The 14,080-nt window shown below is 45.6% G+C and overlaps 1 protein-coding gene and 1 long non-coding RNA gene across 7 annotated transcripts in view; one reads left to right on the top strand and one right to left on the bottom strand.

Annotated features, from left to right (window-relative positions):
- LOC108627334 (dipeptidase 1) overlaps nucleotides 1-7,629 on the bottom strand; it is a 59,899-nt gene extending 52,270 nt beyond the window's left edge. The window contains exons 1-2 of one of the 5 annotated variants that reach the window (XM_026815528.1): nucleotides 7,517-7,629; nucleotides 4,607-6,206 (exon numbers count right to left, since the gene is read on the bottom strand). In XM_026815528.1, coding sequence (XP_026671329.1) covers nucleotides 4,607-4,731 — 125 coding nt within the window. In that variant the 5' untranslated portion in view covers nucleotides 4,732-6,206; nucleotides 7,517-7,629. Of the gene's footprint in view, nucleotides 1-4,606 lie in introns of all 5 variants that reach the window. The other 4 variants (XM_026815527.1, XM_026815525.1, XM_026815524.1 and 1 more) reach the window with 4 other exon arrangements.
- LOC108627335 (uncharacterized) overlaps nucleotides 1-14,080 on the top strand; it is a 153,692-nt gene that overhangs the window by 55,159 nt on the left and 84,453 nt on the right. The gene's annotated exons all lie outside the window — the stretch shown is intronic.

Genomic DNA, 14,080 nt, shown 5'->3' on the forward strand with positions numbered 1-14,080 from the left:
GTCCTTTCCTTTCCTAATTTCTCTTGTCTCGAAATTGAACCGTGACACAGTCACGCGTCGTCGGAAAATCGTTTCAAATCGACACATGAATGAATCGATGTGGATCGAAAGTATTTTGGTACGAGGTAAATCGAGTCGGGGGAACGTTTCTTCGCGGTTGATCAAAGAGATGAGGCGTGGCACGGGCGGCGGGCAGAAGGCAGAGTGAAAGAGGAGAAAAAGTGCAGTCCCGGTCACGTATGGATATCGGCTCTTAAAGTACGACGACTAGCTTTTAACGAATAATTTTCTACCTCGGAAAAATTCACGTAAAATTGCGAATATCCGGCTACCCTCTGATCTGTCCTCTCCGCGCTTCGAACAGATAGCTTTGTAGGGTCGCGCGATGGTCGAATGAAAGAATTTATAGCGCGTGTACGTCGTACTTCTTCTTTTTCTCTACGTACTTCTAGTCGGGCGGTTTGCACGTACGAGACAGCGGGTAGGTGAAGCGCTCGATTTTACGCAACGCATTTAGCGAAACTTCCAGACATCGGAAAATGTGCTACCCTTTCTACGGCGAGCCAGGCCAATAGTCGTACGTCGAGCAGTTTCACGTGCCGCGGCTTCGATAATCTTTCTCTACGGCTATTGCCCCGATCGTTATCATTGCCTCGTAGACTGCATTCTTTTCGAATGCGGTTACGATCCTGCATCGAGCGCACTTGAGAATATCAAAGCATCCCCCGGACGATTCTTACCTCAGAGAGACTGCATAATGAGCTTTGTGTCTTTCTCGAAACGACTCGTTGCTCTCTACGCCGATTCGCCTTTAGAACCGAACTTTCTCGGTGATCAAGTAACCACTCGGTTTCTGATTTCAATTCTGCGGTAAGTGGAATTTATATTCTATTTGCAGGAAACTTAATTAATCGATACGGTGGAAAATTACGCGGCATACATATCGCATGCAATACGTGCGGTTCGAAAGATCGCGAGGAACAAATTTAGATTGTTGCATTAAAATAATTTTTATTGACATTCGGGAAAGTCGAAAGAAGACAAACAGGGTTAATTGAAATCCATGTTGGAACGATGGTAGCCGTTCCGGCATCCACTTGCGTCGGTTCTCCGGATAACTTGGCCAACTCGACGTCTCGTCGCCCTAAATCTCCTTTGCTGCTTTTAAGCTTTAAGCATCATCGTGGACGCTACTTGCTCGGTGTTCCACCGCGCCGCGTCGTGTACGCTACCCCCGCGTGCTTATACATTTATGCGCCGTTGAGCGGATACGACCGTACACGTCGACTCTCGGAACTTTGAACTTCTCCCCGTATCTTGTGAGCTCCTCTACCTATACCCAGCCGGAAGAATGATAATGTTCAACGAAAAGCTCTCACGTGTTCCCAGCGCATTATCTGTTCGCGCAATATGCATAATCTTCTTCTCTCCACTTGCCTTCTCGCGTTATTCCCACAACATCAACCGTTTAATAAAACGGTTCGATTGAAACCGACAACTCGTTTCTTCGAAAGTTTCTGATGTACGATTAATTCCAGTAAATTACATCATAAATATTACACGTAGCATTTGAAGATTGCCGATTACAACATCGAAAATTACCGTTTAATCTCTCAATAGTTGTCAATAAAGTATTTCATTAAAAGTGTAAAAGTTCGTCGCCTTAATAAAAGTAAGTCCTCAAAGTGTCAAGGAGCGTTTCGGTCAAGCTTTGTGGATGAAACGATCGTAATTGCTTATTACGCGAGTTCTTTTTTCTTCTGCGGAGGACGTTTGAAAGTAGTTGCGACGAGGAAATCTCTTTTTGCACCCTTTTCAGCGTAGAGTGCTGGCCAGCAGGCGCGCCCTTTGCGGTCCTACGGCCTGGAACGGGTAATTAAATATTTCTACGCGGCAATGACCGCTATAAACAGAGTCGTTGAATAGCGTAATTACAGGCCGGTGTCCAAGCGGCTTATCAGCTCGACGAAGGAAGGGAAATATTTTCGTGAATTTCGCATGGTTCCATGAGGAAAAAAAATTCTGACCCGTCTCGGTGCTCGGAAACGTTGTCGGTACACGGTTTAATGGGCGTACAGGCAAACAACGATAATTGCGGGTTAAATTTTGTTCAACGTCTGGCAAAAGAAAACGACGACGCCTATGAACGCGTACACGATTTCCTTCCTGGCAGTGCCCCTCGTCCAGTCGCGAACACGACCGACCGCTCGTTTCCCTTTTTAAGTGAATTTCCGACACGGAAATGAGGTAATAATAACACTGATGAAAAGAATCTTTTTCCCTCGTCGAGAACGCGTCCACCGCGAATAAATCTTTACACGAACGAAGCAAAACTGGTCACGGTTTTGGGTTGTTTTCTCGCGCATGAAAAGAGGAGACTGGCCTATAATCGGCGAGGATTGGTCGTTCGCAAAAACTCTCGACGACACAGTGTCATTCATTTTCCTTTTTCAACTTCACCCTTTCGCGAACAACGCGACGTTGCTCGTCCCACGATTGTTACGTAACTCTCCCTGGAACCGGCTGACCCCGCGGCCATTGCCGGTGGAAAAATGCAAACTATTATCCGTGACACAATAGGCTCGACGAGGCTTTCACTCGTTATCGATAACGAATCGCCTTCGGGTCGACGACAATCGGCGAAATCGTTCCTGTTCCATTTCTCAACGCGGCGTGACGCGCTGCAACCCTTTTACGGACGATACCTCCGAAGACTCCTCGAATTTCTATCACGACTCCCGAGGTTAAAATGTATCCCGGGATAGGGAGGATCGTAATTTCCGATGAGAAAGGGATCGTTCTCTCGTCTCTGTCGTGAACCACTGACTTATTCTCGTGAACCCGCATTGCTTCAATATCGGAGACTCTTTGGAAGCTGAAACACGCGCATCGGTTCGATAGCAGTTCGCTTATTTAAATGCAAAACGGGACGACAGAATTTTTATAGCGTGTAATTGCCTGGTCTATGGGGTAATTTGTATGCACCATCGAAGGACGGAGAGAATACACGGTCTTTCGACGGTTCGCGTTGCGTTCTCGTTCGAACGATATTTCCACGGGGGACCATTGTCGCCTTTCGATTCGACAGGTTATTTGCTCGGACATGGATACGATCGCATGCCAACGAAACCCTACGCGCATTGTGGAACGCGTAGGGAAGCGAATAGAGGAAGAGGCGCATGGGACCGTTTCGCAAGTGCGAGGAACAGAAACTAGTATCCACCCTCCGAGTAACTCGAGAATCCGGATGGCCACCGGCTATCCTTGAGCTCAATTCTATCTTACTTGTGTTTCATCCCCTGGTCGAACTCTCTTTTTCCTTTTACCCTTTTCTTTTCTCGACTCCTTTGGTCCTTCCTCGAACGTTTAATTCTCTTTCCCTGTTAATGTGTTTCCGTTCTCTCGCGACCGTGAAACTTTCTCATTGTCTCTTGGAGAATTTTCGAGTTTTCCTCGGATCTAATCGAGTATACGAACACCGAATAAAAGAGTGTTTCGAGCAACTGCGATCTGGAACAATTCTCCCACGACTCATGCATTATTTTTATGCTTATGCGTTTTGTTATTGTATGCCACGATCGTCGAATATTCCGCATCGCGAATGGATCCGAGCGCACAGTTTTTTTTGTACGGCTGTCGTGTTATCAGAAACCACTGTCGCGTTTCTTTTGTCCACTCGGTTCGACGTGGACGTCGGTAGCGACCGGAAGTCACCTGCTCGTTTATCTTCGAAGTTATCTCGCGGAACATTGAATGCGAAAAACAAAATTAATCATTCTGCTTACACACCATTGAACACAATAGTTAGCCACACCTTTGCGATCTTAAAAATTCATCGGTACGAGAAAAAAAGGCAAACGGGAATAGAAATTTTTTTACCTATTCCGCGTTCGACAGTATCAAGAAGAATTTGAATCTGCGTAAAGCGACGAACGAATCCACGTTTCGATCGGTGAATCGGACACACGACGAGACATTCCTTTCAAGCTTAATTCCGGTGTAATTAGAGGCACGCTTCGGCTATAGAACGTCGTCCATGCGCGTCGTTACGACGACATTGTTCCCCAGGCACGGCTATAAATTCGTGCCTTGCGGTTCTCGTGTGCTTCAACTGCACTCGAGTTAACGATTACACTAGAGTTTTCAGTTATTCATTAAAATTTTAACAATTTTACGTGACATCAGAGCACACCAAAAATTTAACTACGAATGGACAAAGTGAGGAACGGGCAGGGTCTCTTCAGGGTTTTACGGGGAGGCATCACAGCTCCTAAACTCAGACACTTGTACATGTATATCCCGCTTTAAATTTCACCTACTTCTTTGTGCCAGCTTTCACCGTTTCCTATGTACTGTCCTATCCAATTAAATTGGCAACTTGCAGAAATATTTGTTTGGAGATATATATATTCTGTAACTCTAAATTTATACGAAATCGATCGCACGTACAAAGTTTGTCAAACATGAGTCAGTACTGACCAGTTTTCGAACTAATCTATTTCAGATTATAATATTAATTTCACACAATTATGCTAACATACACCGATTCAAAAAATTGTTCATGAACTATTTTAAATCTAAACGTATACATCGCTGCGTCGCTTACCCATCTATGAGTGGCACGTCTCTGAGTATTCTGCGAGCTGCCGCGAGCCGATCTCCTGCATGAGCAGCGAGCAAAATCCTCGTCAGTAGCTGACCAAGGACCATCACGACCATCACCATCCTCATCCTCCTCCTCGCTGGACCCGCAGCTCCCTCTTACTAATGTCCTCATGCCATCACCGTCGGCTCGCCCGCAGGATATTCCTCCGAATTCAGCGATTCCGCGATTTCGCGTTTTGTTGGGCTCAACCGGCTTTTAAACTCGGACGTCGCTTTTCATTCGTCACGGTTCATTCTCGCACTACTTGTTCGCCACCGAAGATGAAAACGAAATTTTCAAACGTTCTACGATTACGCTAGTGAAAGTTCTAAAATAATTCTATTATCAGTTCGTAACTGCATTCCCGGGTAATGAGCGGTCACAGATCCATCCTGCTCTCGAAATTCCGCTTATTCCAAAGATATCCGAGTTCTCGCATTTTTGTACGTTTCTTTAAACGCACGTAATCTAGATTGATCACTTTGCACTTATCGATTCTTGTGGTTCAGCGGTAGCTAATCTTTTTATGTCATCGTTCCCTGACTTTGTCCCCAGTCGTTAATAGCTCGAGAAAGTTACCCGGTCCGCTTATTCTGCTTCTTTTTCAGCTGACATCTTGCTAAGTTTTTTCGCTTTTTTCCGCCTCGCGCGACCACTACTGGTACACTGTCCCCTTCTTATCTTTATGCCCGGTCTCCGTAGAGTACGCGTCGACTACTTTTAATTCCCCCGTTGGGATGCTCGCTCAGATAGGGGATGCACTTTTTAACAGGAAGTTTTAGCTCGCCGATATGTCGAATCTTTACTCCTCCGCTTCGATTCGTTGACTTCTCATTGGCTTTTTATCGTAATCTTCATAAGGGGGTTAAGTTTGTCTTAGCAGCTGCTACCAAGAGTTTAGTTCCGAATGCTCCGAGATCGAAATCGACTCAGCCAATCACTTTTCGTCAGATACAATTTGCACAACTGCGTTTGATCAGTACACCGTCTTCGTAACGGCATATATATATCGAGGGGAATCGAACCGGAAACTCTCCTGAGGCAACCGTTTGCTAATTACGTACGGAAGTACGTCTTGCTGCGGTCTGTCCAAATTGGCTGCCCCGCGTGTACACTAAGGAGAGTCTCAACGTCACTTTCCGCGATTTTATATTCTCGAAAACGGCCTGGGTCTGGCGTTCGGCCACAGTGTCGTTGAACACGCGAGTGTTGCGGGCAGAAGATTAATTAGCGGTGCGAGAAGGAAGTCGGCGGTGAACAGGGCCGAAGGCGGAATGAAACGGTGCGGCGAGTCGGTAGGTAGCGAGGCGAGACACGGGCCGAGTCGAGCGTGAAAAGCTCGTTTTGCTCGATCGTTTCCTTTTGGGAACGAGATCGGTGTTCCGGGACAACCGGGTGATGTACGATCCGGTGTCCCTTTAACGTCCTCGGGTCGAACCGCGTTCCCGTGCGGTCTTTTTCATTTGCGACCGCCGCGCGGTCATCTGCACGCGTCGGTGGTACTTCATGATCGCGGGTAGAACGGTATCGCGGTCCACTGTCACGGACCTCGATCGTAAATCTGTCCCAATTAATTCGGCATTCGATTAAGTCTCACGATTAATTACGCAACCACCCGAGAGAGCCAGGGGATAAACCAGTTCCTCCTGCTTGCGCGCTGTTCTCCCTCTGTCTCTCCCTTTCTCTCTCTCTCTCTCTTTCTCTCTCTCTCTCTCTCTCTCTCTCTCTCTCTCTTCGTCCTTCTGGCTTTCTGGTTCAGGCAACGTCAGTAGCAAATGATGGATCGTCCAATCCGATGCGAGAACCTTTTTCTCAAATCTCTGCGATTGCGTTCGCGTGCATGATTCAGTTTCTCATGATCTCCTTCGAGCGACCAATGAACCATTCGTTTCGAGAAGTGTTCCGCTTCAACGGGATATTACTGCGACTAGATAGGAAGAAGTAATAGATGCGTAACGTTGAATTTATTGCTCAACGGAGTTTAACGATTTCGTCGTCGTCTCTCTTCGTGACGTTGACCGACGATGAAGCAATGGGATAACAACGGAGTCTAATAATTAATTTGAAAACTGACTATGGCACATCTTTCGTTTTGGTAACACGGTGACGCGTGAACCCGATTAGCAATTGAACGGCTTAGAGTTTAGAGGAACGCGGTCGAAACAGGCGTCGCCGTTCGTATCGAGCCGTTAATGTCGGCTGCGACTAATGAGTTAGTCTGTTCATAATTATTGGCAGACACGGCGTTATAGGTTCGCGCTTGATCCACAGCCTGATACACGATATTTATCTCTTCGGCGGATGATTAATTAATGTTAACGACATTAACGATTGCAGTCTTTGATCTTTCTTGACGCGATGACTAACGCGTAATGCCTAGCAACGAGATTCAAAAGGTTGTTCCTTGGTATCGCGAAATTCTATACATTCACGCGGCCGATTCTTTGCGATACAAAATTTTGCACGTATTTAAATGACTGAAATTGATTCGACTATTAGCGACAAGCATTTTGGACTACAAGTCCGTGAGATACGGTTCTCTTTAATCGCGTTTAGGTCAGCCATCCAAACCAATAAATACTCGTCGCTTCCGGGGATTAATGCGACCAACAGAAATCCCCTGGTAGGAGCGTATCCCGCGAAATTGCAATTGAAAGGGGCGATAGTAAGAGGAAGCGACGAAGAGAGGAAGAGAGCAGCGTTATAAAAATTCCAGGCAGGGCGCGCGTGCGGGAAACTTTTGCCGGAGAACTTATTCGAACTTTGAACTTCCGGACGTTGGCACCGAAAGTTCCGTCGTTGCCGCCCGCTCCGACGCAATCCGGCGCGGCACCGCGACAACGTTTTCGAAAACTTTCACTGGTGCGAAACCTTCTGCTTCGCCGGTCCCCCCTCGGTGAATCGTCGTACGACGAGGGTGTCAGTGTAACGACGTTCGCAGCAGTCACGCGTCCCCGAACACTCGGTTGCTCGCGGTCCGAAGTTGAAGACCCGACTGATGGAAACGTACGCAGAAACCCGGTATACCCGAGGGCGCAGGCGCTCCTCCCGTTACTCTCGACGATCTTCCTCTTCTCCATTGGGATCCGCCACGACTCTGTTGCTCCACTTCGCCGTCGCTTCGCCTATCTATCCGTACCATGCCTCCTCTTCCGGAACCGGCTATCCCCTTCGACACTTCGTATTCCGATCTCACGCTGGCCTCTTCAACGGGCGCGTACACAGGAACGCCGTCCCCGCAAATTCTGGCAACTTTTTCAAATCTCTGCACTCTATCGCCTACGTACACAGCCCTTCTACGATAAGAGCGTCATATCTTACGATGCGTACAGTTTGAGATCGCGCTCAAGAGTTAAACTTTCCTGTTTCTACATGCTGCCCCGTACAGTGTACTATTTCTTATCTCTTGTTCTTATGCGATATCCTGTATGTGCAAATTTCTTTTTCAAACGTAAAATCTGGAAAGGTTTCAATTTAGGAACTGGGCCAAATTCGACAATTCTCTCCTGTATCTTCGCTGGGGAAACTCGCGGGGAAGGTATACGGATTTAGGTATTCTCTGTATGAGCTCTCTGGCCGAGGGTACGGCTAGCCGCTGTTTTACGGCACCGTAAAACGGATCACCTCGATTCCTTTTTTCATTTTTACAGCTTAGACCAATATGACGTCCGTCTCGGCGAATCGTTTCAACGTGGATGGTCGGCTCTTTTGCCGGGATTCTCTCATTTTTTACGACGATGATTTTCCCCTTTCTAATCTCTTCCAACTGATTCTGAGAAAATTCTCAAAGCTTCTACAAATCAATCTATCAACGATCAGCTTCCTCTTTCTAAAAATTATCTCTCGTAACACGTGAATGGGAAAAGAAACGGAAAGAAAAAAGTATTGTTGTCACGTGAAGAACATCATAGAGCTTCAGTTGATTAATTAAACGTCCACGGATCAATTCTCCTTTTGGCTTCCTCTTGACCAGCGAGAGATTAAAGTTGTACAGGGGAGTGAAAGGAACATGGTATTTGCACTGGGCGAATCTAATTCCCCGCCTGGTAAACGGATTCACTTGACAGGGACGACACCTAGGACTCCTTTAGCTATCGTTTCCATCGAGTTATCCCCGATTCCGTTAGCCTGGATTAATCCGTCCCTATCCGGTCGCCTGTCAGTCTCCCTTTTCTGTCTCCTTTCACGTTCTGCCAGTCACCGAAACCATTCTTCTCGCAGCTCATGTCTAATGCAAATTCCGAAAAGGTTTCGCAGCCGCGACCATAAATCAGCGTCGCGTTATCCTTGGTCTGCGCCGCCGTTTCTTTGCCGGTTCATCTCTCGCGTTCGCTTGAAAACCGCGATTCATCTCGCTCGATGACAACCTAATCAACAAAATTGCGGCGTTTTGGGCAACGCTGTCGTTAGATCGATTGTCCTCTGGTATGGATTGACTCGTTCCGGTTCCGCGAAACTCGCCTCCCGCAAGGCCCAAACCTACTCTCTCGGAAATTAATAATTAATCCCTCGTCAATATTTCATAATGGATTTCACGCGATACGAAATTTCCAATGAATACTAAATCGTAACCGATTCAATTATCATCTCATGTTACGTCTGTAAAAAAAAAATAATAATTACATAACGTATTAAAAATTCACGGTACAGTTTCCAAATGATTGCCAGGACCACAGGGAATAATTAATATTCGCATCGCCATTAACCAGAGCAGAAACGATACACGTGTGTAAATCCGCGTATGAATTCCATGCGTTAAATCGCGCAAGTTCGACTATTTTCCGAACGACGGTGAAATGGCAGCGCGCGCGCGCACCGGAAGCGAGCGATTCTTCGTGTTTCCCGAATATCAGTCGGTTTTTCCACGGCGCGGCTCCCCGGTCAATTTGGCATGCTCGAGCGGATGCAATTTGCACGGCGGGGCAGCGCGCGAGAACCTCGAGAAGACTGGCGGTGATCCAATGGAACGGCACCGACCCGACGACACTCGATTATCACAAGAAACCTGGCGTGATAAGTACGAATCGAATGCAACGTCGAGACACGAACGAATCGGCCTGGTACGAGGCGGCTCGCGGATTCGATCGTCAGTTATAGTATCTCGGTTACCAGGTACGATGTCTCGTTCAAAAATGGCAAGGAGAGCCTAAGACGCGATGCATTACAGAGCTCGAATCTTGAATGAATCGATGGGAAAACCAAGAAGATATTTTTCACGACATTTTATATGTACTTCATATGTACTTCATGTTTAGCTTAGAATTTCGTTGATCACTGAAATAAATTTTCCCGACAGTAATAAATATTTAACCTGGACTTCACATAACAAATACAGTTATGGAAATAAGTAGTGCGAACCGATTGTCAAGTAATTCCATAAAGATAATTTTTAATATTATTCTCGAAAGCTGTAAAGCTGAAAAATGTGTTTCATTTAACTGTAACAGTCTAACACAGAACAGTCGATGGTACTAGAATACTGAAATTCAGAAGCAGATTCGCGTGAAAGAATAAACGATAAAACAGTGATTTTACAGGCAATTTCGATATTGTGCTTATCCTTGTATGTATGTAGCTATCTCAGATATTGTTGCCGCGCTATCAGCTAAATAATCGAAACGATCGGTTACCAGATTCGTTCACATGAATTTTAGAGTTGTTATCACGGCACGGCATCGATCCGAGTTTTATTCCACGAAATATCGCAGAGCAAATCGTGAACGGTAAATAGGATGAAAAAAGAGACTATGCAAATGTTGATTTTATTCCGCGGAACTTCTGACTTATAGTTATATTTGTATTGCAGCAAGTACAGACTGTTTGAGTCCGAAAACTGTGGTTCCCTCGCGTAGTGGTCTCCTCGAGTTAATTAGTGCAATTACATTTAACTCGCTAAAGTGTTCTTGAGGTAATTCCAGTCACCAAGGTCGTACCGAAGATATTGTTCACTGGAAATTAGCGATATTCTCGTACTAAATTAACAAATACGTGTTATAAAATAAGTGTTATAAAAATAATCTATGATATTTCATTGAATTTATTGACGTATCAAAAAGAGATGTATACTTGGAGTTAACGATTAACTATTTTATCCTTCTGGTTGGACAATTGAATTTATACACGATTACGAGTTACGATGTAAACGATGTTGTTATTGAAAGAAATGGTGTGAGAAATACGATGGGCTCATTTGTCAATTGGCAGAGAGTTTAGGACGGTATCGTGTGCTCTACATTTTGTTGAATACATTCGTAGTAAAATCGTATTTTACCGCGTGTATGCTTTGTCGTAATTACAGTCTGTCGAAACGAAACAAATCGTTGGATCGTATCGACACGTATTTTGCATCAAACTGATTTTTTCAGCTAGATGATTGGATTATAAATTCGCATCGGTTCGCGATACACAAATAGTGACTTTAAACAATTTTTTTTCCATTTTCACAATTTCGTTCGGAGAAAAAAGATTGAAATGAAAACCGACACTTTCTCGTTTTCGTACGAATTGTTGCCATCGCTACCGTTGATTATGATTTGGTTAAACGAATCATGAGCGAACTGGTGATTTCCGTAAAAAAATTGATGTTCAATTCCGGTCGTAAAGCCGAACGGCTCGAGATTCTCGACTTACACCGTCGCGAAATCTAATCTGTCCGGGAGTAACGATGATCGGTTGTCGCGTGACTGACACGCCCTTCATCGTTTTATAGTCACGGCGAGATTTAGATGTTTCCACGGCGGATGTAACGGTAGTTTCGACCTTAAGATCGCATTCAACGGGTGCCGGCGTAATAACGACAACATCTGAACGTGTTAACGCGATAAAAAAAAGTCGGGTACGGATTGCTCGCTTTAGGCATGCGATCTCACCGTAGAAAATTGCCAGGTGGGGATGGTGGTTTACAGTTTTCAGGAAACGTTGGTTCGCGTGACGTCGCTCCCTAATCTTCGACGAATAAATTGAAAATTATTACTCATTCGTTTCGTCGAAACAAACCTTTCCTTATCGCCTGAAAAATTCCATTCAGCTGTGCATAAACCTAATCTGTTTCTCAGTAAAACCTCATAACCGAGGATATTTTACTACTGAACATTCTTCAAATTAAAAACGCATTAGGCGTGCAATAACGTAGTTTGAAAATCGTAACTGGGAACGTGACCAGCCGAACGAGAAGAGGGACTGACCGTCTAAATTGTGTCCACGCCCAAAGTGGCGATCTCAGCGTAATAACGATATCAGGCACGTTACGTGATACCTGCCATTAGCTTCGTTGCTCCGATATCGATTTTATTGACCTATCGACTAGCAGCCGGAGAATATTTGGCGGATTCCCTTCGGGCGATGCCTCGGGCCCAGAGGCTTCGTTCGATTACGTCCAGCTGGAAATCCCTGGCCATAGGGACGATTTTTCGTAATTCCTTCTTCCTTACTTTGGCTCATTCTCCGGAATTATTCCGCCTCGTTCCTAGCCGACGACGCGGCGCGATAACCTTGCGCAATAATTCTTTCGATAGCTAGTAACTAGCCATGTCGTGGCTCGTTCACCCTGCGCTCTCTTTTTTTAAACGAACGCCGCGTGTATCGTAACGGTTTATCGATAACGTTATATCCGTGCGCAGTTTTTCCTTGGCATGCGAACGTTAAGCGAGCAGTCGGGCTAAATGAGCTGGCGAACCGGTGTTATTAAAATTTCAAGATGCAAATCCTTGACTCGAGCTAGAAGAACAAAAGGAGGTGGTCCTCTCTTTCCCTTTCTGGCTAGTATCACGAAGACCAGAGGTCGTAAAGGCAGGACGCGCCGAGTCGTGATAGGGCCATTTATCCAGTCTCGGATCGCGAGCCGTAGGAGACAGGAGGCGTGTCGCGGGTTACGAGCACGTGACCGTACGTGTATACACGCGTGCACGCGTGTGTGTCGTCGCAGGTGCCAGATTGTGCCGCACCTGTGAGAAATTACCTCGGGACACGCAGTACGTTCCTCAGCCACTTGTCTAAGCTCCCGTACACGTAACCTTATGTACGACACGGCTCTACGCCGAATAGCTTGCCAAAGCTATGCAAACCTTGGTACAGGACCCCTGGTATTTCCCTTCGAGCAGTCCGCCGTGTCGCTGAGAGACCTCTGACCCAGCATCGTCGAGTCCGTGATTCAAACTGAATTAAATCCACTTTTGGGGAACCTATTCGTGTACAATGAGGTTGAATAAAGAAATTGCAATTTTTCTTCGCGAGATCCTTTCACATCACGGTTTGCCTTTGACGTTACACGAGGCGTTCTTCAAAGAACGACGGTCGAGCCAGCTTCCGACTTGTACTCATGATGTCAAGGGTGACTTTCGAGAAGAAAAACGCGCTCGAAAATTGGAGAGACATTGCTCGATGGTGTGGCGGCTCGTCGAGGAATTACACAAGTTTTTTGGCCGGATTGTAGCTGCACCCTATCTGACGGGTGCTTCCCTGCGAATGAATTTCGTTCACACTTCCAAGACAAAGTTCTAAGCCTCTGTTGTCCATTCGATTGTCTTCGCAGTGACTGTTTATTTTCGACGCGTCACTGGATGCCTGATAAATCAGGCCAATGTGCATTTGCAAATACCTCATCCTCGAGAGGCTTTTTTATTGCTGGCTTTATTGAACTAACGACCGGCGTGGCCACGATCTTTAGAAAAACGAAGATCGACCCCGTCGGGGCTGTCGTTGACCCACCGGTCGGAGAGCCACTTATAATAATGAAGTTGATGAAAAAAAACTATAGAAGTAGAAGCTCGCCGGCATTTTTAATAACCATGCGGATTTAATGTATTCCGTGTACTTTAAATTCCACGTTAAAAAAATTCCCAGGGGAAGAAAACTGTATCGAGCTTAAACTAGAATTCCTCTCGAAATAATAACCGAAATTTAGTTAATATTTAACGCTTGAGATTCTCTTTATTCCTGAGAAGCTCTTCTTTATTTTGTTAGAAATGCGAAGCGTTGGCACGGAAAAATAGCTCACTGTAAAGAAAGTTGCAAGTTTCCGTTTGATAAATAGTCGAGTGTCAAATGATCTTTACGCTAACCTTTTTTCACGACGCTCCTTCGGAGAAGGTAGTGGTCCGGCAAGAAGCGAATTACCCCCTTGGTGCAATAGTAAACCAATTATTTTCGAAATCCCGACGCTATGAAGAAGCGCAAATAAAACTTAATGGTAACTACGAGTCCCACAGTAGCCTGGTACTCCCTCGCGTTTGTAAATCACGCGAGCACTACGTTTCCTTTTTAACCACGCGAATTCCGTAGAAATTCGATCATCGCAGATTTCGTTCGCTATCTCACGTCATATCATTAGTGGATAAAATATTTTTATTTATCTACAGTTGTAGGAAGCCAACGTCGTCGGAACAAAATCGATCAAATTTAAGGATGTATTGGCTATACGGTCAATCCTAGAAGTTT

This window comes from Ceratina calcarata, unplaced genomic scaffold (genome assembly GCF_001652005.2).
Source record: "Ceratina calcarata isolate Rehan_Ccalc_2016 unplaced genomic scaffold, ASM165200v1 scaffold46, whole genome shotgun sequence".
Taxonomy (NCBI): domain Eukaryota; kingdom Metazoa; phylum Arthropoda; class Insecta; order Hymenoptera; family Apidae; genus Ceratina; species Ceratina calcarata.